We start from the raw sequence: 22120 nt of genomic DNA on the forward strand, positions 1-22120 counted from the left end.
GTACTCCGTATTCGCTTCTCTTTGACCGTTTAGTTAATCATCCAGAAGAGGACCATACGCGAAGACATTCTAAAGACTTGCTGTAACTACGTTTGTTGCAGTATGTCCTCTCTGCGTTGCTTTCCCCAAGCTCATACCCACCTCAACATCCACCATAATCTGCTGATGGCTCAACTTCTCCAGGTCCTCATCGAATCGAATCCGGTCTCTCTCAAAAGCCACTAGGATACTTGAGCCACCAAATTGGAAGAGTCCAATTTCATCGCCTTTCTTCACATGATGTCCCGCAGTCATCATTTCATCATTGAAACTACATACCATGTCAGTCATGTGCCTTTTGACTTTGATTTCCCTTGAGAAAAGTATACTCACTCCACGGTCCCGACATCAGTAGCACCGATAGCCACGAAAAGAACCAACCCGAAATCCTCAGTCTCAATGCACACACAGCAACGCGCATTCTCCGTCAGGATGTTGACCGAACTCTGCAGTGCCACGGGATCAACCTGGAAGTAATCTCCGGGAATCTGCTTATGCCACTTCACCGTCCCCTCAACAGGGGAATGGTACCGGTGGTAATCCTGGGGGCTCAGACGGAAGCTTGCCACCGCACCGTTCTCCCACGCCTTTGCACGGTCCTTGTCTCTGATGAGATTTTGTATGGTGAACTCGGAACCCTTGATCCAGAGCCTGCGAGTAGCTTCGACGGTTGGGTAGACGACGACTCGTGAGTCAGCAACGACGACAGCCTTTGCGGGGTCATTCGGTGCATGGATTGGTCGTGCGCCGGGGGCGTGCTTCCGCACAAAGAAGTCCTCGAATGTCTCATATTTCTCCGGATCGGATGGGTCGAACTTCGACATGTCGATTTGGTAAAAGTCGATGAAGGTTTTGATTTGATTGTGGGACTGGGGTTTCCCTTCTTTGCGCCCTTGAATACAGTCAGTGGTCGCAGACCGTAATGTTTGAAGGATGATAACGAACCTGCAGCGAGGTTCTTCTCGTGCGTATACATTCGAATGAGATGCGTCTGATCAATCCATTCTGTCAAGGGATTAAAAAGTAGTAGTAGCTTGAACTTCTTCCACAATGCTTGCTTCTCGCGCTTGTATTCGCCTGTCTTGCGGTCGACTGTCAGCCATCCAACTTCACGATTCTGGATGAGCTTGGTGAAGGCGAACGCCTGGTCCACCAGCTGGTGGATATAGCCGAAGATGCCAGACATTGGAATATCTAGTTTATAGAATGAGAGTTGGATATTCTCATCTGGGCTGTTTTGACGAAGCCCATAACTCTTTGATATCTACACTACCAAATGTCTTGCTGTTTTCGGTGTGATGTCATCGCGATGTCAGATTGTTTTTAGCCAGTTGACGATGCGTTATTCCTAGGGCGGTACCACGTGACATCACTGCACGTTGCCAACTCTAAATTGAGGGATCCATGTTTGCAATGGTGAAATTGCCCCTTGCTCCAAATCATGATGTCCATATATGTCAAGCCATAGTATAGAGCTTAAGCATCAAGCACTACTACTGCTCCGTATATTACCCCCCACACTTAACCCCCTGTCATACTAACCCAGAAGCAGTAAAGCGTTGGCGGGTGGGGGTTTGGCCGAGAATCCACCAGAAGCTTAGTTGCATCGTCCCCCTGCCATGATAATCCATTACCTCTACGGCAATGATGGGCCTTTCCTGTTGCTCTTTGGAAGCTACATCTTTCTACAGCCTTTCGTTATCGGCTAAATAGACTACCTACGAAGAGAATTTTATCAGTTTGAGAATTTCGTTGGCTGTCGTAGCTCGATAGCTGTAGTATCAGCAGCTGGCTCGATGAAGTGTGGGTCGACTGCAACGAGACGGTGATGATAATCGTGCCATTACGCTTGCATTAATAATGCTCGACTTCCATCGCTGGCTTTTCAGCCTGAAAGCTCGAGCTGGAAGTCGCTGCACCCGGGAATTCCCTGCGTTGGGAATAAGACGTTGCCGGCAGTATCTCCGTATGTAAGGGCCTCGACTCTGCTCTCTACAGAATATCATAGACAGCTTGACAAACTAGACTTGCTCATCTATTCGAGATATATGCAGACTTGAGCATATTTCAATCTCATATTGTTCCCCCGCACTTGATTTTGTCTCAGTGCTCTCTAGGCAACTAGTCCACTCGTCTCATTGAAACAGCTCCATACGAACAAAAAGAGAATGGCACGGACACCGGGAGACACAATTGACATCATCATTTAGGTTTAAACTCAATTCAGCCTAAATTGTGAGCGTGAGTCGGTCAACTTGTTCTTCATTCTCTCATGTTGGAGAATCCCCGCGTTCCGCTCTTTGCTCAGGATCGGCTGTGGGACCTTCTGGATTCGGGCATCCGCATGTGGAAGAACACGGGGAAACAAAGTCCAGAAGCTAGGGGGTCTTCATCCATGGCATAGATGGAGTACAGATGCCGGCTAGGTAGGACGACGCACAGTTTTTTTTTTTTTTTTTTTTTTTTTGCCAGAGTTGCCGAAGCCTACTATAAATTGAGCACTTCATCTGTCAACCTCATGATGCAGAAGAACAACTCCCTAGTCTCGTGGATGCTCACAACATGTCGGCTGCCAAATCTCTTGCTGCCGTGCTGGTAGCTCTGTTGCCTTGCGCGCTTGCTCAGGCGAACTCAAGCTACGTTAATTACAATGTGGAGGCGAATCCTAATCTCACCCCTCAGACGGTTGCTAAGATTGACCTGGCATTTCCTGACTGCAAGAATGGACCGCTCAGCAAGACTCCAGTTTGCGACACGTCTGCTAGGCCGCATGACCGAGCTGCTGCCCTGATCTCCATGTTCACATTTGAAGAGCTAGTGAACAACACAGGTAACACCAGCCCTGGTGTTCCAAGGCTTGGTCTTCCACCGTACCAAGTATGGAGCGAGGCTCTACATGGACTTGACCGCGCCAACTTCACGAAAGAGGGCGAGTACAGCTGGGCCACCTCGTTTCCCATGCCTATCCTGACAATGTCGGCCTTGAACCGAACCTTGATCAACCAAATCGCGAGCATCATCGCGACTCAAGGACGAGCTTTCAATAACGCCGGGCGGTATGGGCTGGACGTGTATGCGCCTAACATCAACGCATTTCGTGCCCCGATTTGGGGAAGAGGTCAAGAGACCCCTGGAGAAGATGCTTATTGCCTGACCTCGGCCTATGCGTATGAGTATATTACTGGTATCCAGGGCGGCGTTGATCCGGAACACCTCAAGTTGGTAGCCACTGCCAAACATTATGCAGGCTACGACATTGAGAGCTGGGATGGCCACTCCCGTCTGGGCAACGATATGAACATTACGCAGCAGGATCTTTCCGAGTACTACACTCCTCAATTCCTTATTGCAGCCAGAGACGCCAAAGTGCACAGCGTCATGTGTTCCTACAACGCGGTGAATGGGGTGCCCAGCTGCGCAAATTCGTTCTTCCTCCAGACCCTCCTCCGTGACACATTCGGCTTCGTCGAGGATGGTTATGTGTCCAGCGACTGTGACGCGGCGTACAATGTCTGGAACCCCCACGAGTTTGCGGCCAACATCACCGGCGCCGCAGCCGACTCTATCCGGGCAGGTACGGACATTGATTGCGGCACCACTTATCAATACTATTTCCTCGAAGCCTTTCACGAGCAGGAGGTCGCCCGTGAAGAAATCGAAAGAGGTGTGATCCGCCTGTACACCAACCTGGTGCGCCTCGGCTATTTCGATGGCAATGGAAGCGTGTATCGGAACCTGACTTGGAACGATGTCGTGACCACGGATGCCTGGAATATCTCATACGAAGCCGCTGTCGAAGGTTTTGTCCTGCTGAAGAATGACGGAACCTTGCCCCTCTCCAAGTCCATACGCAGTGTTGCATTGATTGGCCCCTGGATGAATGTGACGACTCAGCTTCAAGGCAACTACTTTGGACCGGCGCCTTATCTGATTAGTCCATTGGAAGCCTTCAAGAATTCTGACTTGGACGTGAACTACGCTTTCGGCACGAACACTTCGTCCAACTCCACGGACGGGTTTTCCGCAGCTCTGTCTGCTGCGAAGAAATCCGAGGTCATCATCTTCGCGGGCGGAATCGACAACACTGTGGAAGCAGAAGCCATGGATCGCATGAATATCACATGGCCCGGCAATCAATTACAGCTCATCGACCAGTTGAGCCAACTCGGCAAACCACTGATCGTCCTCCAGATGGGCGGCGGCCAAGTCGACTCCTCCTCGCTCAAGTCCAACAAGAACGTCAACTCCCTGGTTTGGGGTGGCTACCCCGGGCAATCCGGCGGTCAGGCTCTCCTAGACATCATCACAGGCAAGCGCGCCCCCGCCGGGCGACTCGTGGTCACCCAGTACCCGGCCAAATACGCAACCCAATTCCCAGCCACCGACATGAGCCTGCGGCCGCACGGCAATAATCCGGGCCAGACCTACATGTGGTACACCGGCACGCCCGTCTACGAGTTCGGCCATGGGCTCTTCTACACCACCTTCAGTGCCTCCCTCGCCGCCGCAGACAAGAACAAAACCTCCTACAACATCCAAGACCTCCTCACGCAGCCCCATCCTGGCTTTGCAAACGTCGAGCAAATGCCTTTCCTCAACTTCACGGTGAAGATCACCAACACCGGCAAGGTCACTTCCGACTACACTGCTATGCTCTTCGCCAACACCACCGCTGGCCCTGCTCCATACCCGAACAAGTGGCTCGTCGGTTTCGACCGGTTGGCGAACCTGAAACCGCACAATTCACAGACTATGACAATCCCAGTGACCATCGACAGCGTGGCCCGTACGGATAAAGCGGGCAATCGGGTCCTCTACCCGGGGAAGTACGAGCTAGCGCTGAACAACGAGCGGTCGGTTGTCCTGCATTTCGCGTTGACAGGCGGGGAGGCTGTGATTTCCAAGTGGCCTGTAGAGGAGCAGCAGATTTCGTCTGCATGATGACCCAGAGTATATGTTGGTAGTATTTTGAGATGAGGAACTGAAATGAGCTAGCTGTGTAAATATCAGAGTTTCGCTCTAGATTAAGGCATTGTACAAGCTTCGTGGCTTTTGTGGCTTTGCTGAGCTAATACTCCATAATATTCTTAGCCCAATTAGCAGATTTGAATCTAGTAGATAATCATGCAGATGATAATGAGATTAATACCATTGCTTCCTTTCTCATAAACTATGTCGTTGACTGCCATTGTATTTTTAATGATATAAGCTAGTGAATAGATATTATCATCTCTCTTCTCCTGTATACCCTGTCTCCTGCTCTGCCTTCTCCATCCATTCTTCATATTACTAGCTATCTTCATGGACCTATTCGGCTTAATGGGTCTGTGACGGAGGCCACACGGCCAAAACCATCCTGATCCACCCTGTCTCTTGACACCACTGGATCGTCTCCAGTCGCAGACTCCCCGAGGTCTGCCGCAGCACAGCGAGCAGTAGGTGTATGACTTCAACATGCATTTACAAATGGGCTGACTTGATTCTACCACAGTCTCTTGAAAGGGATGGCGAGCATTGCACCATAACAAAGATCGGGAATTCCGTGGAAAGTGCCCATATTTACCCTTGCTCTCGTGCAGAGACTCTTCGAAAGAGGGTATATCGGTTAGGAGTACAGTTGAAGATCGCGGTACAGGACGCAGCCAGTGGAACTCGAGCTCGAGAGTTCTCTGATCTTCACTCATAGAAACAGGCTTCAAGGCGAAGAGGCCTTTTTCCCCAGTATACATGCGCGTCTGCGCTGAGTGTGATCCTACTGGCGCAGAGCTCAGTGTTTTTAAGCCCCCGAGAACGTCGGCTTTCCATTCGTTAATTGTACTGGGTGGCCAAAACATGGAGAGCGCTTCCCAAAATCTAGCACACTTGGGACCAACGCCGGCACGATGGCAGCGATAAAAATGCTGTTCTCTACAGCTTTGAAAAAACAGTTGATTTCGTCTGGCCACAAGATTTGGATGGAGACAGACGACGCAGTTAATCGTCCACTCCCAAGTGTGAAGTTACTGCAGTTGCAATGTGCGCTACAGAGGCTGGCATTGCTTAGCGGTGCTGCAGAAGCCATTGATATGTTGTTGGACAGTGATGACGGAAGTACTCATTTTTTTCTTCCGGACAAGGTAGGTCCTCGCTGGGGAGACGACGTAAAGACGTTGCTAAGACAGATAGCCAAAGATGCCTATCAAACGCTCCTAACTCCGGCCCCTTCTGGTGCCGTGAAGCGCCTGCGGCCGCTGCTGCTACCGTTTCCGTTCCTGGTTCTCCGTCGTCTAATGTTGGCTCTTGTTAAGTTACTTGACGGTTGAGATCTAAATGCACTAAAGGGACGGGACGGGCCGGTCTTAGAGGCTCCACCTCCACTTTCGGGCAGACGGTCTTCCAGACCAACCACAGTCCACCATGGATAGCGACAGCGACTCCCCAGGCCCAGGTGAGCACTGACATAGAAGACAGTTCAGCATGCTGCACAAGGGCCGCCGTCAACTATAGTAGCAACACGGAGCAACATCTCAACCCCCTGGACCAGATAATTACCCTGCTAGGGACTTCAGGTATCGTGCTGTCCCTCGCTTTCCCGTCCGTTAAGATGCTTGGCCACTACGTCTCCAGACTTGGCATCAGTAGCTGTTATCAGGAACAATGAAAGCTTCCACTCGAACTCTTCACCTCAAATGCCAACATGGGTTCACGGGAGCGGCTTTGATTAGTTCAACGACTGGCTAGTCAAGATGAGGGTACAAAAATACATAGGCCACGGATCGTTACATCCTCACCTAAATGTTACCTTGAATGGGTTCGGTGGCCACTTTTCTAGGAGGTATGTCGCATACAGTCTTCCTGTCATATCAGCATCTACTAAGATTATAGTTTAAAAATGCCGAAGTGTTTCATTGTCCCAAATGGTGGAATACGGCCTGGTGTTACTCTCGAAGTCAGATACTCAGACCGGACAGATCATTAGACTTCGCACAGTCATGCCACTCTGCGATGGTTACAAACACCCTCAGGCAGATGTATCCTTTGGCAGGAGTCACAGACCATCTCACGGCTATGAGCCTAAGTCTGTCAGTCTTTCAACTACGGGACGGGATCAATTCAAAGATCCTTGCAAGATACACAGACCCAAGAACTGAACAGAGATAAAACAAAGACCATTCTAATGCAAAGAATGTCCTCCGATGTTCATCTCACCAAAAGCCATCACTGCACACATCAGAAACGTACATGACTGGACACCAAGAGCATGCCCGGCAAGAAGACAAAGATGAGAACTGAGCAATATACCTGCCAGAGATGTCCATACACCACGAATCGTTGTCAATGCCTCATCATGCATCTTCAAGGTCCTCATAAGCTCACCCCTGCCGATGCTCGCGTTGAGGCCGGTCTACCAGCCGACAAGAAGCCACACCATAGTTCCAACTATCATATTAAGAAGGCCAAGTGAATACCATCGCTATGGCAGTGTCATTACCATGCATGCATGATCTCGATACTTCGGTAGTATATTTTATATACCAGGCAAGAATGAAGACAATTCTATATGCTATAGTCCTGATCCCTCCACCATCCGTATGTAGCAAGACTCTGGCCGTATGACACTGTCAGGCGACAAAATGGAACCCGGTCAACGAGGATATAGTCCGCCACATGGTCAAGCCAGGTTTAACGAGCATCCGCATCCATTCGGATGAAGGAAAGGAGATTAGCATAGCGAACGACACCCGAACCCAGTTGACCAAGGACGTTCGCCTACCCATCAACGTTCAAGGCATAGAAGCGGAGATCAAATGCTATATCAGGAAAACAAACACGTCCAACCTCCTCCCAGGTGTTCAGTGGATGCGCTGCGTTCAATTGCAGAGTGATTATGGATCCAGTGTTAATTAACCACAGCTTGTCTTGAAACAGGCGTCACTATCTACATTCTTTGATTCACAGATTGTAGGAGACCTTATGCAGGGAATCAGAAATCTCACCATAACCTTTGTTTTCCGCTTCTAGTAATGACTAATAGATGAACTTTTAAAAATGGATTTCATCCTGGTCACCAGCCGCATGCGGATTTTATATGCCATCAAATGTAGCGTGTATACGTCCTACCACATGCAGTGGAGAAAATACATGGTTGCCGCATGCGGAAGAACTTAGCAAAAATCATAGGCTGGAACGTACAAGTCATACATTCTACATGCAGATCGTCTTGCAGTGGATAGCGTCCGCTTTCAGCTGCAGCGCGCATTGTCATCAGCTGTTTCAACTCCTGGGAACGAATATTTAAGTCGACATATCTTCGATGTATTCCTGCGGATCCTCTGTGTCCTAATATCCAGCAGACACTGTGATTATAAGAAACATTTTTATTTCTCAGGTTTCGGCTGATACACTCGTTTCCCATTTTTAGTTCCAATCTTAGCAGCAGAACAAAGTCATGTCCGGATATTACGCGTATTTGAAAGCGCAGGAAGGGAAGGCTGTCGCACAATCTTATGCAAAACGAGATGCCGAAGAAGCCAAGAAGAGAGAGGAACTTCGGAAAGCGTATCTAAAAGAGTTGGATGAGAAGGATCCAAACGTAAGAGAGCCATCCCTGGCTATTTCTTTTATACTGCTCTTGTTTTGTTTGCTGACTAGCTAACTAGAACATCTTTTACTCCATCGGCCAGATAAAGGGCCTACTGAAGGCCTTTTATGAAGCGGTATGTCCAGCAAAGTCCTTGAAAGACTTTAATTTCAGTATTCTGAACTGCATGATTACTTTGTGTAGGATCGGAATTTAGATGGTAAGAGATCTGAAAGATGGCCATATTAAATTGTCATTAAAATAACCAATTTTCAGGTCATGTCACGCTCGGTGAATTAATGAATGTTTATCGACCTACTAATCAAGAAGCTTGTGATAATATTCACAAGACATTCCAAGAAGCAGAGGTTGACGGGGACAACAGACTTAGTCTTGGAGGTCAGATCTTTAGTACACTATTGCTCCCACAAAAAATACTGATTGGGTAACTAGAGTTCTTCATCCTCGGTTTTATTGGAGCTGAACGCAAGGAGGGATATCCACAAGCCCGAAAAATTGAGTAAATGGCCTGGACATGGGAGCTGATAAAACGTTGCCATAGTTTCAGCAGCCAAGATGCTTGGACAAGCGAGCCATGGATGCACGACTCATTGGAATTAGTTGCTAAGGATCAGGTCCTGTGGGGGTTAGGTAGAAGCGCGCTTTAGACTATTATTAGTAGCGGTGAATATATAGTCTTTTGAGCAGGCTGGTGGCCCTACCCCTTCTAAAATGGATGAGGAGATAGACTATCTTATACAATTTATCACCTCATCAAGGTATGCATAAAGCATAGATCTGTGGCCAGGACAGCATCTGACGCGAACTAACCACCTGCATGGCCCCGATTGACTGCATGAAAGAATTGCCGACGGTTGAATACAACGAGGAAGACCTGGACGAGGAGCTCCAGAGAATAATAAAGCTAACGACCCTGATCGACAAGCCTCAGTCGACCAGGGTGGAGGAGACTAACGGAGGCGAATATTCCCAGTGCGAATGTTACCAGTTTTTGAAGTCGATCATTTCGGGTCCAGCATAATTATTGACACTGATATGCTTAAGAGTTGCTATATTACACTGAGGCCATAAAATACCCTGAAAACACCCTGAACAATCAAAATCTCATACAATCGCACCCTTCTGCATGCAAGAGGAAGGGTATTTCCTACCTAAAGGAGACCGAGGAACCGCAATCTATCTGAGGATCCTGACCCCGTTGTAGACCAGTGGTTTTGAGACGACAGGAATCCATATTAATGAGGCAGCAGACACCGTTAACGGTGATCCTGAGCAAAGCAGTTATTTTACATATGGAAAGATTATTTTGCCTTAAAATGTCGGACATCAAAGCCACCTATTCGACTTCCAGTTTGACTCACAAGCGGAGCAATCAGTACCAAGCCAGTAGCCCGACGAGTTCTAAGGCACCAGTCAGGTACATAGTGATATCGATCGTCCCATACATGGCACCCAACGAACTCGAATCCGGATCAATCCGATCAACACGAAGAAGCAAGAGGACCAAGTCAAACATCAAACCCTTTTACAGGCGCCGTGACGGCACAGAGAATCCGCAGCAATACATCGAAGATATCGAATACGCAGTTGAGATTGAGAAATCGCATGTCAAAGGCAACGGTAGAAGTGGGAACCATGATCGCCGAATTTTATTCCGTCAAAACCTGAGTGACAAGGCTGAGCTTTGGTACAGCCAGCTGGGCAGAGACCTCAGGAACGACTGGGAAAGGCATTCAAACTTCAAGACTGTGATTCAGAGGGTTGAGGGAGTCCGAGCTCGGCTGGTGCGCTGATGATCTTGTTATCCTTGTCCTTGCGCACTGTCAGAAGCTTCACTGACTGTGCCACTTCGGTGATGGGTGTCACGAGGCCGGCGTTAACATAGGAATGTTCATTACCGGGGGGTCCGCATTTGCCACTGAAGCCAGCATAGACAAGTCCACAGACATTTCCGTCTGTATCGATAACAATTGATCCAGAATCACCATCCTCAGCAAATGAGGCTTGCGTGTGTTCAGCGCTGTCTAGTCTCTTACTCACAATGATATATTCCTCAGTCGTAGTTACTGACAGGCCATTCTCGTTACCAATAAGGTCGTATCTTATGCTGTCTTTCCAGTGACAGATTGCCCGCGTGCCATGGCAAACGCCTGTAGTGACTCCCGTCGTGCGCCCCATCTTGAAGTATACATCGCCTTCCACGAGCGGGCCGAAGTCTGTTAGAGTCTCGCCCGCAGACGGCGCAAGGCTTTCCCCAGCTTTGTATCGGCCTGGTTGCTGGTCTTCCCGAACAGGGAACATGTGGTTAGGTCGGAAGAACTTCTCGATGGCGGCATCGTTCATCTGGACAAACGCCCAGTCACTAATTCTCTTGCCCAATATAGCCTTCCCGGAGGTGGCCGTCACCCTTCCCATAAGATGGGGCATGCTAGTGACATTCTGGTGTTCGCGACGGTAGCCGGAGACTATTGACTGGAAGTTGTTTAACCGGTCTCGAAGCTTTGTCGCAGATCCGCCGCCCATTTCTTCTCGCTCGCGTATTCTTTCAGACAACCTCTCGATCTGCTCGTTCGTGGCACTTATTTTAGTGTCGAGATCGGATAAGGTGGCTTGTGTGTCCTGACGAGAGAAACTCTCCATCTCGAACTGATTCATTTCTGTTTGGCGCATCCACGAACTTCCAAAACGACCCGAGTCAGCGAGACACTTGTCGGGGGGGCCTGACTTGGGGCCTAAGGGACTGACGACATGGTAATTGGTTAGGAAGCCTTTCAAGACCTCGCCGCCCTTCGTGAGGGTCACGTACCCACCAAGTGTCCCCGAATTAGTATCTCCATGAATACCAACGGAGGACCCCATGGCTGGCCCGTCCGCCCTGCCGGCAAAGGACGTTCCATTAAGGAACTTGAGGTCTCCGGGGAGAAACTCTACCTCGATGGTTTGGAGCTGACAGTGTCTTGCAAGTAATGATTTGATCTCCGTGTCCAAAACAGACCAATTGGCACGCGTGAGGGGATCCACGATGATTACAACCCCTGGGCCGGCCTCTGCCTCCACCCGCCCGACGTTGAACGGGCAGAGCAGTCTCCAGTTGTTCCCAAGTGTTGATTGAAGGAGATCGAGAATACTTTGCTTCCCTTCTTCAAAGCCGACCACTAGGCCATGGTCAGGCGGCATCGGGAACAGAGATGGTTGAAAGCACAGATCAATATTGACAATCTCAACGAACATGTCCGTAATGCCCCTTTCATTGAGAAGGCGTGTGAGGTCATCCTTCGCTGGGCCGAAGCGTCTTGGGTGATCATCAGCAGCCAGTAGTATCACGCGGAGCAGATTGACTGGTGTGTCGCCTCCCGGGTAATGAGGCTTTTGCGCGACATACGGCAGGAATGGGACGCGTTCAGCGAATCCGTGTGCTTTTAGGATGGCGCTTATACCGTATTTAACTGGTCGAAGAGTCTCTTGAAGCTCTCTGGACTCGGTCAACATCAATGGATACGGCCAGAAGTTGGGCAAATTTGTTGAACGATAAGGGTCACAGCTCATGAGGTATTGTTCAATCCCCATCGTGCCATCACTGTCTTCCGATTCCCGTAAAAGGGATCGCCTCTTCCGAAGCGAACCCGGGAGCGTTGGGAATCCAAATGATGGGTTCGGGTTGGAAGGTGGAACCGACATGTTGAGGACTGTTACCGCAGGAACGTCGAGTTGGATATGGCGAGATAGATAACAGCTAATGACAATTCTAGAGAAGTAGAGAGAGGGGCCAATGGGCGATGTGTTTACTGAGGATCGTAAAGGAAGTGTAGCTCATGTAGGTGGTTAAGTGGTGACCAGGGAGCAATAAGTGAGACAGAAAAGTGGCTGAGAATGAGACTGAGACTGAGACAGAAGATAAAGAAGAAGGAAACTGAGAGTAGAGAGACAGTGAATGAAAATGCTGAGCTCTATAGTAGATATAATGATGCTTTCATAGTATGATGGGATGACCGACTCCCAAAATGGTATAGTCTCCAGGGCCAAGCCACAGTTAGACAACGTACCGAGCTATGGACAGGGAGACGCCAGGCATTTCGTGCACCAATCTGGGGCAGAGGTCAAGAGACCACTGGAGAAGACGTTTACTGCCTGACCTCAGCGTATGCATATGAGTATATTACTGGTATCCAGGGCACAATAGGCATGGCCGAAATATGCACTGCGCCTGCCGGTAGAACATTTACTCCCTTACCATCTGAATCAATTCATCATACTCCCCTGTATTCTTCAACATACTCCAGAAAACGCCTTGCCTCTTAATAAGATTCGCGGGGGAATCATTCCTTTCCAAGTTAGCCTCCGAGAACGCATGGATAAACAAAAACATAAAAGGGAATGACATACTCAATGATTTCCCCCTCAGCCATAACCAGCACCCGGTCATAATCCATGATCGTCCGCAGCCGATGCGCAATCGCGATAATCGTCGAATCAGGGAACATGCTCCGTAGCAGTTGCTGCATATGCATATCCGTCTCGTGGTCCACGGATGCGGTCGCCTCATCCAGCAGCACGACCTTGGACCGGCGGCAGACCGCCCGCGCGATACTGAGGACCTGTCGCTGGCCCTGGCTGAAGTTCTCTCCGTTGGAGGCGACGGGGGTGTCCAGGGCGAGGGCGCGGGTTGGTTTGTTGTTGCTTGTTTCTCCGGCGGTGGTGCCGCCGTGCACTTGGATGGAGGTGCAGGCGGATAGAGCGGAGTGCAGCTCTGTCTCGCTGGCCTCGCCGAATGGGTCGAGGTTTGATTGCACGTCGCCGGAGAAGAGGACGGGCTCTTGAGGGATGAGGGTGACGCTTGTACGAAGACGATGCAGGCGGATCTGGCTGATATCGAGGCCGTCGATTGTGATACAGCCTGACGTAAGATTGACGAAGCGGAGCAGGGAGAGGCCGAGGGTGCTCTTGCCGCTGCCGGTTCGGCCTACGATGCCGATGCGTTCGCCGGGTTTAGCCACAAAGGAGACGTTTCGTAGGACGTCTGGACCGTCGGGCTGGTAGCGGGCCGAGACGCTGTGAAATTCCACTTTCCCAAGTGTTGGCCAGCTGGCAGGTATGGTGTCCGCTTTGGTGCGCTCCTTGTCACTCAGTTTCTCTTCGGGTTCGATCTCCGCGTATTCGCCTATTCGCTGGAACGAGTTGAGTTCGACTTCGAGTTCGTTCATCGTGCGGACCAACGTCAGGATTGTCTGACTGAGGCCAATGGCGTTGGTCAATGAGAATCCAACGAGGCCCGCGGATCCCGACCAGAAATACGCTACGCATCCCGCCGATGCTGCGACAGACGCTGCGCATAAATCTGATCGGACTGAAACCCAACGGTTGCAGTTGTACTGGGCTTCTGCGGAACGAGCATGAACTGCAAGCTTTTCCGCCAACAGCTTCTGAAAAACCCCAGTCATGCCTTCTCGGGCTCGGATGACAGTCATGCCAGCCAGGGAATCAGTGAAATGGGAGAATATGGGAGAGTAGTTGATTGAACATAACCTCTTAATGGAAATCTGGGCCCGGGTGTACATCTCCCCGATGAAAAAGCCTATCGTGCAAATCACGGCGGCCGGGAGCGCAAAAATCGGCATGATCGAAGCGATACTCGCTATTCGCAGCAAGAAGCGTAGCCCATTTTCAATGGACATGCGCAGCCAATCAATCAAAACAGTATCCATTGACCTGGTGTCATTTCCAAAGCGGTTTATAGCACGCCCGATGGGGTTCTGGTCGAACCATGAGATCGGGGCAGAGAGTACTGCTTCCACCAGTTTCGTGTGCATCTTCTTGGCAGCCGTCCAGCTTCCATATTGATATAGAAGATTATTCGTGAGTTGAAGGAGGAGAAACGAAATTATCGCTGCAGCATACACGGCTAAGTAGAACAGTGAGTTAGGGTGTTCGTATTTCTCATACGCGCTTGTCCAAATAGACAGCCAGTATGTGATTGAGAAGTATGCAAATTGCACTGTGACGGTTGCTAGCAGCATGGCTATCGCATAGGAGATTCCGCCAAACAACAGCATGTAACGTAAGACTGCAGACACATTAGCGTCGATGACTGCGTTACTGAACTGGTGTAAAACTCACATAATGTACGTGGTACGCGACCTGTAGCCGACATTTCTTTGACAATGCGATCTGTCTGTACAAATTGCTGTGCGCGAACATTGGGCAAGACATTGACGGTGGCATCTGATTCAGTAGAAGACCCTTCTGCCATTGTTGAAGAACCGCTGATTGCTGCGTCCTGCTCTGCCCCTTCGGCGACGTCTGGTACACTCTGTGTGTGTGCCTTCGAGGACTCAGCAGCCGTGTTAATTACGGAAGCCTTGCCATGGTTGAGCCGAACAACCTGATCAGCGTCCTTCAGGGCAGCTGGCAAATGCGTGACAAGTACAATGGTCCTGTCTGCTAACAGACCACTGCGGAAACACTTGTCATAAACCAAGCTGGTCGTATGTGTATCTAGTGCGGAAAATATGTCATCCAAGAGCAATGTAGATGACCTCGAATACAGTGCCCTGGCGAGAGAGACACGTTGCTTCTGACCACCTGACAGCGACGTGCCTCTCTCACCTACTAGGGTGAGGTCACCAACGGGAAGCTGCTGAAGATCCTGGATAAGACCGCTGGCTTCAATGACGGTATTGTACCGGGCTTCGTCGAACGAGCTGTAAAAGATAACGTTCTGTCGAATTGTGTCATTCTGCAGCCATGGCGACTGTGGTACATAGGCCACGTCCTGAGGGCAGGTGGCTGTTCCTGACTGCAGCACAGTCTCACCTAACAACGATAGTAGTAGAGAACTTTTCCCACTCCCAGTTGGGCCTGCCACGACATTGAGGGCATTATGCTTGAAAGAAATAGAGATGTCCTGTAACCGGAAATCTGCGATCGGTGTTCGCCGAAACGTTGCGTGCTTGAGCTCCAATGGTCCGTCTGGATGGCGTCTGATCTCGGCTGCTGTGTCAAAAAAGTGATCTACTCGACGAAGCGACTCCGCACCCTGGGCTGAATATCTGCTGATATTTGAGAGCCAGACGAACTGAGAACGCAGTGTCTCCATGATTGACAGAGATGTGAAGGCAACCGGAGCCCGCAAAGAACGGTCCGTAAATAAAACTACGACAGAGAACATGACAAGCAAGCTCATCATAGGCAATAGATCACCTGCCATAGAAATAGCAGCAGCAAAGACACTTCGCCTCCAGAGGCGTCGTTGCTCCACGCTTCTGATCTCATTGATCGAAGACACAGCAGCTGGCTCCCATCCGAAGAACTTAAGGGTTCGGATAGAATTCAAGTACTCTGAAATTCTGGCAAGACGGACATCAGTTGCCCTCAACACGGATTGCTGGATGCGTGAGACCCTGCGTGATGCCAGAGCCGGAAGCGGAGTCAAACAGCACAGCGTCAGGACACCGAATAAGGATGGCCACCCGAGCATTCGGTAAAGGAAGACCATGGCAATGGTAGTGGATATCGGCACTGCAGTAGCTACATAAAAGATGTCCCGGGAGTTGTATATAGCATCAACATCGTATGACATAAGACTTGTCAGATTAGCTTGGCTAGATTTCCCTGTGCGCTTTTGAGCATGTGCCTTGTGTGTCGCCGACTCCTGAGGGCGTGGTGTGCCATGTGGACGTACAGAATCATCGTAGATATGCGATCGCATAGCGGTTTGATAGATCTCCTGGACAAGCGAGATATTGACGCGGACAAGGAGCCTTGTGGCTGTAAAGATGTACTGTTGATAGCAAAAAGACCGCATCATAGGACCAATGAATAGCAAACAAATCCAGAGGGCAGGATGCACGACTGCGGCAGTCGGGTCTTCCAAGTATGCCAGCAATTGCAGCATGGAAAATGGGGCGAAGAAATCTGCCATGGAAGTAATCGCGGCCCAGCAAATCATACTATTGATCTCTGTCTTCAGCAGTCTGCACAAAGTTCGAAACGTTTTCCCGCCTTTTTGGCGCTGCTTCTTGATCTTCTCCAGCCACTTCAGCGGCTCGTCATATGAGGGAAGCGGCGGCAAGTCATCCATGGTCAGATCTCTCTGGCAACCACGAAAGATCACATAAGTGATCCACTCATAGGAGCAATAGTACGAAAACAAAGAACATGTTTCCTCCGGCGAGACATCCGTCTCCAACTGTGCATCATGGATTTCGGCATTCGAGATCAGGGGACGAGGCCGAGGACTCGCAAACACAACTACCAGCATAGCAGCCACGCAGGCTAGTGAGGCACTTGCAAGAAAAGTTGGACGGTAAGTCGAGCCAACAATCGCCATGGGGACAAGATCCTTCACAATTGCTAGAGACAAAGCCGCTAAGGTCATCATGTTCAAGTGGCCATAGAAATGAATCCAGTGCATGACACCCTGGAAACAAAGTCTCGCGATAGCCAATAATACAATGTAGCTGAAGAGTATTGACTGTTTCCAATCTCCTCTGCTATATACTTCACCCCAACTCAGACCACAAGCCGCCATAGCAGCCGCCAGGTGCGCAAGAGCAATGGGCACGGGAACAGTGGTCTCTGAAACAGCAGAGGTAGCATCTATGCGGCCACGATGCTTCTTCTTAAAAGCCCAAACAGCATGATGAAGACATGTTGATAGGATGAGTACGAGGCATGAAGCAGAGACCGCCCCGAGGTGCAGATTTCCAGTGGACACGAAGGCGGACAGTTTCTGTGTCCGATATCGCCAGAGAGCTCTAGCTTCTTGCATCAGTTTCAGGCAACTATTAGGAGGACAAAAAAGTAGACAAACCTTTGCGCTTGACCGCTGTCCTCAAAAACAGAGATATCTCCGTCCACAAACTGCGATGTCGTAGGAGCTACGACATATTGTGAAACCCCAGGCAAAAGCTCCATTGCGGCGACTTCGACACGGGAAAGCAAAGCTTGCCTTCTTTATTGAGGTTCCTACTTGGCAACCATCAAGCGTGGCTTTCCGGGGGCAAAGCAGAAATCCCCTGTTTAGTGACTGATCGCTAAGCGACTGCCATTTGAGGTTGAGTTTATTGCTATTGCACCCCGTATCGACAAACTGATGATTTGTCCATCGTACAAATAGCCGCAGCACGGCACAGCTTCCGATAATAGACAATGGTTTAAACCGGATCAAAAAGCAAGGAGATAAGCAATCGAATAGTGCAATGGCTGGCTGCAATACAACCTGCAGCTTGACTGGAGAAAGAAGTTTTAGCGGATGTTGCCGACCACGGTGAATGGACGGGGAAGAGTCATTGGGACGGAAAAACTACAAACGGGCATCCACAATTGGAGCCCTCTAACTCTGGAACGGGCTGATTGCTGAGTCCTGGGCTCCGTTGGAAGGTGCAAACTCGGGAATCGATGAAAGATAAAACGCTGAGACTGAGAAGGTGGGAAAAAGGCGGATAGACTCCCTGGCGACTACTGACACCTGGTACCTTAAAGCTTGAGGTTGCTTTCCGACCCGGATATTTATCCCTTCTTGCTAACAACAATAATTATAATTATTCGGTCATGACCTGACCTTGTCACTAAATCACTGACTGCCTATCTACCCAAGAACCCCGTGAAACAAGTCTTAGAGGAGCAAAAGAGAGCCAGGACCGAGAAAATACTGGACAAGCACCGCCCGATGGCACCATCAGGACCCGTCTATTGGCGATGCGCCATTTCGATAGAGCCACAGCCGGCTAAGATCCTTGACCTTCATCTTTCTCCTGGAAGAGCTATCTGACTGGAGTAATGAGTCAGTTCCGTTCATCTCATTATAAGGAAAGTCAATCTCGTCATGGTCAACTCTGTCTCCAGTATCTGTCTCGTCTGCTGTTGGCCTATTTAACTCATCTGGTTGGACTTCCACTTCCATCTCCATGAAATCGTTTGTGTCCAGAGTCTTCATGTCTTTTCCTAACGTGAACATGGTATCTAGATGGTGCTGGATGAATTGATGACCGGAACCAGGCCGCACGAAGACTCGTCCCATGTATCGATTAGGAATATTGGCAAAGTTCAATATCCCCCACACGCTCACACAGTCCTCGGAGTTTGCATAGTGCTCAATTCGACGAATGGTTTTTGTACCTATTGCTGCCGGGCTGACCTGTGGACTTTCGCCTTCGGATTCATTCCGACGAGCATGAGACAAGGTTTTAAACGGATTGTTAAAATGGTTCGCCGCATTACCGAAGGTATAGACCTCGAGATCCTGCAGCAACTCTCGAGGCATCTCGTCCAGTAACCAGTCAATGACCAAGCCGCCCTCGATTCCACCTTGGCTATGAAGAATGAGGATCACCTTCTTGTATTTTGGATTCAACAAGTTCTCCTTGATGATCGCGTACGCATCCCTCACGTCCGACGTGGCGTAGGAGAAATTCCTTTGAATCAAGCACTCGATAATATCGAAAACGATCCCCATTCTACAGGTTTTTCGTCCTGGGTCACCAAAGCCACACTGATGTTTGAAGGCGGTATAGAGAACCTACGTTGAATTGTGAACGCCGGTAATATTTCTGCCAAATGTATATGCCAGCCGGTCAAGGCTACTCTGCAGCCAGTGATATCTTAAAGCAATCGCATGAGTTGCATGATCCCTGTGGGACATTTGAGGACTCACCCGGCTCCGACTCCATTAATGAAGACCCATTGCTCACGGTCGTGTTCCGGACGATGTTCGACGGGAACTTGCGACTGCAAAATCCTGGCACTCCCATTCAAGGCAAACCTGCATATTACCCAATTCAAAGTCAAAGCGATTGTTATATAAATCCCGATCCCCAGAGCCGGGAAGGCGAGAATAAACAAAATGGGCAGTGACAAGAGAAAGATGAGCTGATAGACAGCCAGAAATATATGTACGACGATGTCCCATAAATTCTCCTTGGACGGATAGAGTTCGTCCAAGGCTCCCGAGTTCCATGGCGTCAAAGGTAGTATTATACCAGGCAGGCTCCAGAGTCTCCGTAGGAAAAGAAGAATGTCAGCCCACAACAATTTCCATGGCGATGCTGTGTATGGTAATGGCACATCTTGTTTCTTTCTGGACTGGGAGGGAAGATATGTGACGACCATACTTGGCTTAAGTGGCTCCTTGATAATTTATTTCAGTTCATATAGCGAATGTGATGGATCAGATCGCATCTGTCGTTTGATGTGTTCGTGGACTCGGGAGTGACGAGAGTATCGAGGGTGTTCATATATCTTTGTATGTTGAACGGAAGGTTAAGCGCGTACGGGGCCTCGTGATGCGATCATCTACACGCTTGCCAGTCGTGTTCATGACTGAAGGCTTGGCTGCCCTACCACGCTCGAGTCAGAGTAACATAGCCTGGTCAATGGTCGTCTGTCCTTCCAAAAGCGATCGAGGTTTCAATCTGCAAGAGATTTTTAGCATGTCTCTTAGTGATGGTGCTGACCCGGGATGTCTCAGACAGGTTTTTCCTCATTTGGAGATATCTATTGGGCAGCTCAGTCACAGCGGCCAGGCGAAAGAACTACAACAAAGAAATGATGGATATGGAATATGTCTCTGGATCTCTATTCCCCGCGGCGTGTTCTTTGTTGACGTTGTCTTAGACACTTCCTTTGAACACTACAAGCCCGGACAGAGACAATAGCATTGACAACAGAAAGCCTTTGTCTTGAGGCTTTCCTGTCAAGTATAAAATGGCTTCACCATATCATGCCCCTCTTTGCAAAGCATCTTCTCGTTATCCACCACTTCAACGTTATCAACTGCTTCTTCACCATCATCAGAACTTCGACCTTGTCCTTACCCAACTACAGCACCTTGCACGTACCTACAACAGCAGAGAGACAACCCTGTGCGTTCTTTAATTCTAATTGCCAACTAGAAAGAGCAGACGCTTGCTATATCGAGACTTCGTCATATCGCTTGAGACAGCTCTATCTAAAGCCTGCTTAAGAGATTGGACAAGACCGGGCCATGATGCAGCGCGCAATTCAGATGAGGTACCCTCTGATGGCCACTGACCTCAAGAAAACCCAATTGGCAATGCTAATTCAAGTTTTGAACCTACAGCATTCGGTATACTATACCCACGACAATATGGGACGACTTCTCGAAGTGCGCAGCGAATTGATACACCACGCCATCAAGAACCTCCCTTCTGAGCTTCGGAAGTCCACATTGCTCCAAATCCTGCCAAGTTCCGTCATTCGCGCCGCGGAGCTGTGTCCCTCGCACCAGGGATTCAATCCCTATGTCATTGCGAACATCTGCAGCCTGATCAGAAAGGAAGTCACCGAGCATCTGGATGTCATTGACTGGTACTCAGATAACCTCGACCAAAGCCATGTCAGGCTACTACGCGCGCTGCAATCCATGCAAGGCATGTGGTCTCTGGTCCCTCTGGGTACCCGTCCTCCGCCTATAGCCCCGGCACCTTACCAGGAGAACAGATGCGAAGCATGTATCTTGGCAAGGGTAGTCCGGGAGCCGATGTTCCTGCAGAACATTCGGGTCGCACTCATCAGTCGGACTAGAACTAGATCCAAACATCGTGCGCCTAGGCTGCTGGCGTTTATCGACCAGGCTATCCACTATTACGGGGACCGCGCCCTGCAGTACTGGCACGCAAGCGGTCAAGCGGCTTTCGATTTCAAGGCTGCCAGAAAAGCGGCCGTGAGAGCATATAAGAAGCGCCCAGAGCGCATTCATCGCCGCGAGGACTACACTGATCACCTGCGCAAGCACCCGAAGAACAAAGGCAAGTCCATCAGAATGGAGCCCGGACAGCCAGAGCCAGCTGGATACGCGGAGGCATCCGGCTATGCAACGAGTCGACGTAGTGATGATGTTGATATGCAATCCATCATCGTCTACATGGACCACAGCTCCGCCGAGCAGCAAGGCTTACACCGGAACCCCAGCCAAGGAGCCAAGGTGCACTCTCACCGCGCAGAGATCGTCAATGAACGGGATACGATCGCCGACGAGATCATCGCAACCTACGAAGCCTTCGGAGCAAGAGACTGGGCACCCCGTTCCACCACGAAACTGCCTGCCGGAGTGCCCACTGTCCATCCCCTGTCCGTCCCTAGGGTCGATCACTCGGTGATCTCGGCGTCTCACTACGATGAGGACCACCCCATGGGCGAAGCAAGCTACATCGCTCCGCGCAACAATTCGAACTGGCAGAGTGCCGCTAACGGAGCCACGCTCGGCACTTTGGAAGCCCTGTCGAAGGAGGTCGAGGGCCTGACGCTTGGAGGGCGCCTGGGCGAAAACAGCGAAGAGCTTGCGGGTCGATATTGCGATCTGCTGAGCCCAGTGGCGTATCACTCTGACTCGGAATATAGCGCGGCATCTTGGGAGGACGCCCCCGTACGTGAGGCTGGGCCTGGAGATACCACCTGGGACCTTGTGTGCAAAGAGGGTTATTGACAGCTTCTTTCCGAGTCAGTAGCTGGGACAGTGCCCGAGATGTGTCATGTGGCGAGTGC

General features: G+C 50.0%; 7 protein-coding genes across 7 annotated transcripts; 3 read left to right on the top strand and 4 right to left on the bottom strand.

The window, feature by feature from the left end:
* Positions 1–69: 69 nt before the first annotated feature.
* On the bottom strand, positions 70–1225 carry Aud_007868 (putative phosphatidylserine decarboxylase; the record flags this gene model as incomplete). The annotated part of the gene is made up of 3 exons (XM_043292756.1): positions 70–310; positions 373–931; positions 985–1225. The coding sequence occupies 3 exons, from the start codon at positions 1223–1225 to the stop codon at positions 70–72; spliced, it is 1041 nt and encodes a 346-aa protein (XP_043148691.1).
* Positions 1226–2601: 1376 nt separating this feature from the next.
* On the top strand, positions 2602–4980 carry xlnD (beta-xylosidase XylA; the record flags this gene model as incomplete). The annotated part of the gene is made up of 1 exon (XM_043292757.1): positions 2602–4980. One exon carries the CDS (start codon positions 2602–2604, stop codon positions 4978–4980), a length of 2379 nt encoding a protein of 792 aa, XP_043148692.1.
* Positions 4981–8467: 3487 nt separating this feature from the next.
* Aud_007870 (uncharacterized protein) lies at positions 8468–9123 on the top strand (the record flags this gene model as incomplete). Its single annotated transcript, XM_043292758.1, has 5 exons — positions 8468–8611; positions 8679–8735; positions 8804–8819; positions 8876–8998; positions 9053–9123. The coding sequence occupies 5 exons, from the start codon at positions 8468–8470 to the stop codon at positions 9121–9123; spliced, it is 411 nt and encodes a 136-aa protein (XP_043148693.1).
* A 1237-nt stretch (positions 9124–10360) lies between these two features.
* On the bottom strand, positions 10361–12298 carry Aud_007871 (uncharacterized protein; the record flags this gene model as incomplete). The annotated part of the gene is made up of 1 exon (XM_043292759.1): positions 10361–12298. The coding sequence occupies one exon, from the start codon at positions 12296–12298 to the stop codon at positions 10361–10363; it is 1938 nt and encodes a 645-aa protein (XP_043148694.1).
* Positions 12299–12839: 541 nt separating this feature from the next.
* Aud_007872 (putative ABC multidrug transporter) lies at positions 12840–17533 on the bottom strand (the record flags this gene model as incomplete). Its single annotated transcript, XM_043292760.1, has 4 exons — positions 12840–12942; positions 13004–14681; positions 14735–17373; positions 17430–17533. 4 exons carry the CDS (start codon positions 17531–17533, stop codon positions 12840–12842), a joined length of 4524 nt encoding a protein of 1507 aa, XP_043148695.1.
* Positions 17534–18296: 763 nt separating this feature from the next.
* On the bottom strand, positions 18297–19385 carry Aud_007873 (uncharacterized protein; the record flags this gene model as incomplete). The annotated part of the gene is made up of 4 exons (XM_043292761.1): positions 18297–19074; positions 19141–19218; positions 19272–19345; positions 19380–19385. 4 exons carry the CDS (start codon positions 19383–19385, stop codon positions 18297–18299), a joined length of 936 nt encoding a protein of 311 aa, XP_043148696.1.
* A 1338-nt stretch (positions 19386–20723) lies between these two features.
* On the top strand, positions 20724–22061 carry Aud_007874 (uncharacterized protein; the record flags this gene model as incomplete). Its single annotated transcript, XM_043292762.1, has 1 exon — positions 20724–22061. One exon carries the CDS (start codon positions 20724–20726, stop codon positions 22059–22061), a length of 1338 nt encoding a protein of 445 aa, XP_043148697.1.
* Between the last annotated feature and the right edge of the window lie 59 nt (positions 22062–22120).

The sequence above is a fragment of the Aspergillus udagawae genome (assembly GCF_001078395.1).
Source record: "Aspergillus udagawae IFM 46973 DNA, scaffold_6, whole genome shotgun sequence".
NCBI lineage: Eukaryota > Fungi > Ascomycota > Eurotiomycetes > Eurotiales > Aspergillaceae > Aspergillus > Aspergillus udagawae.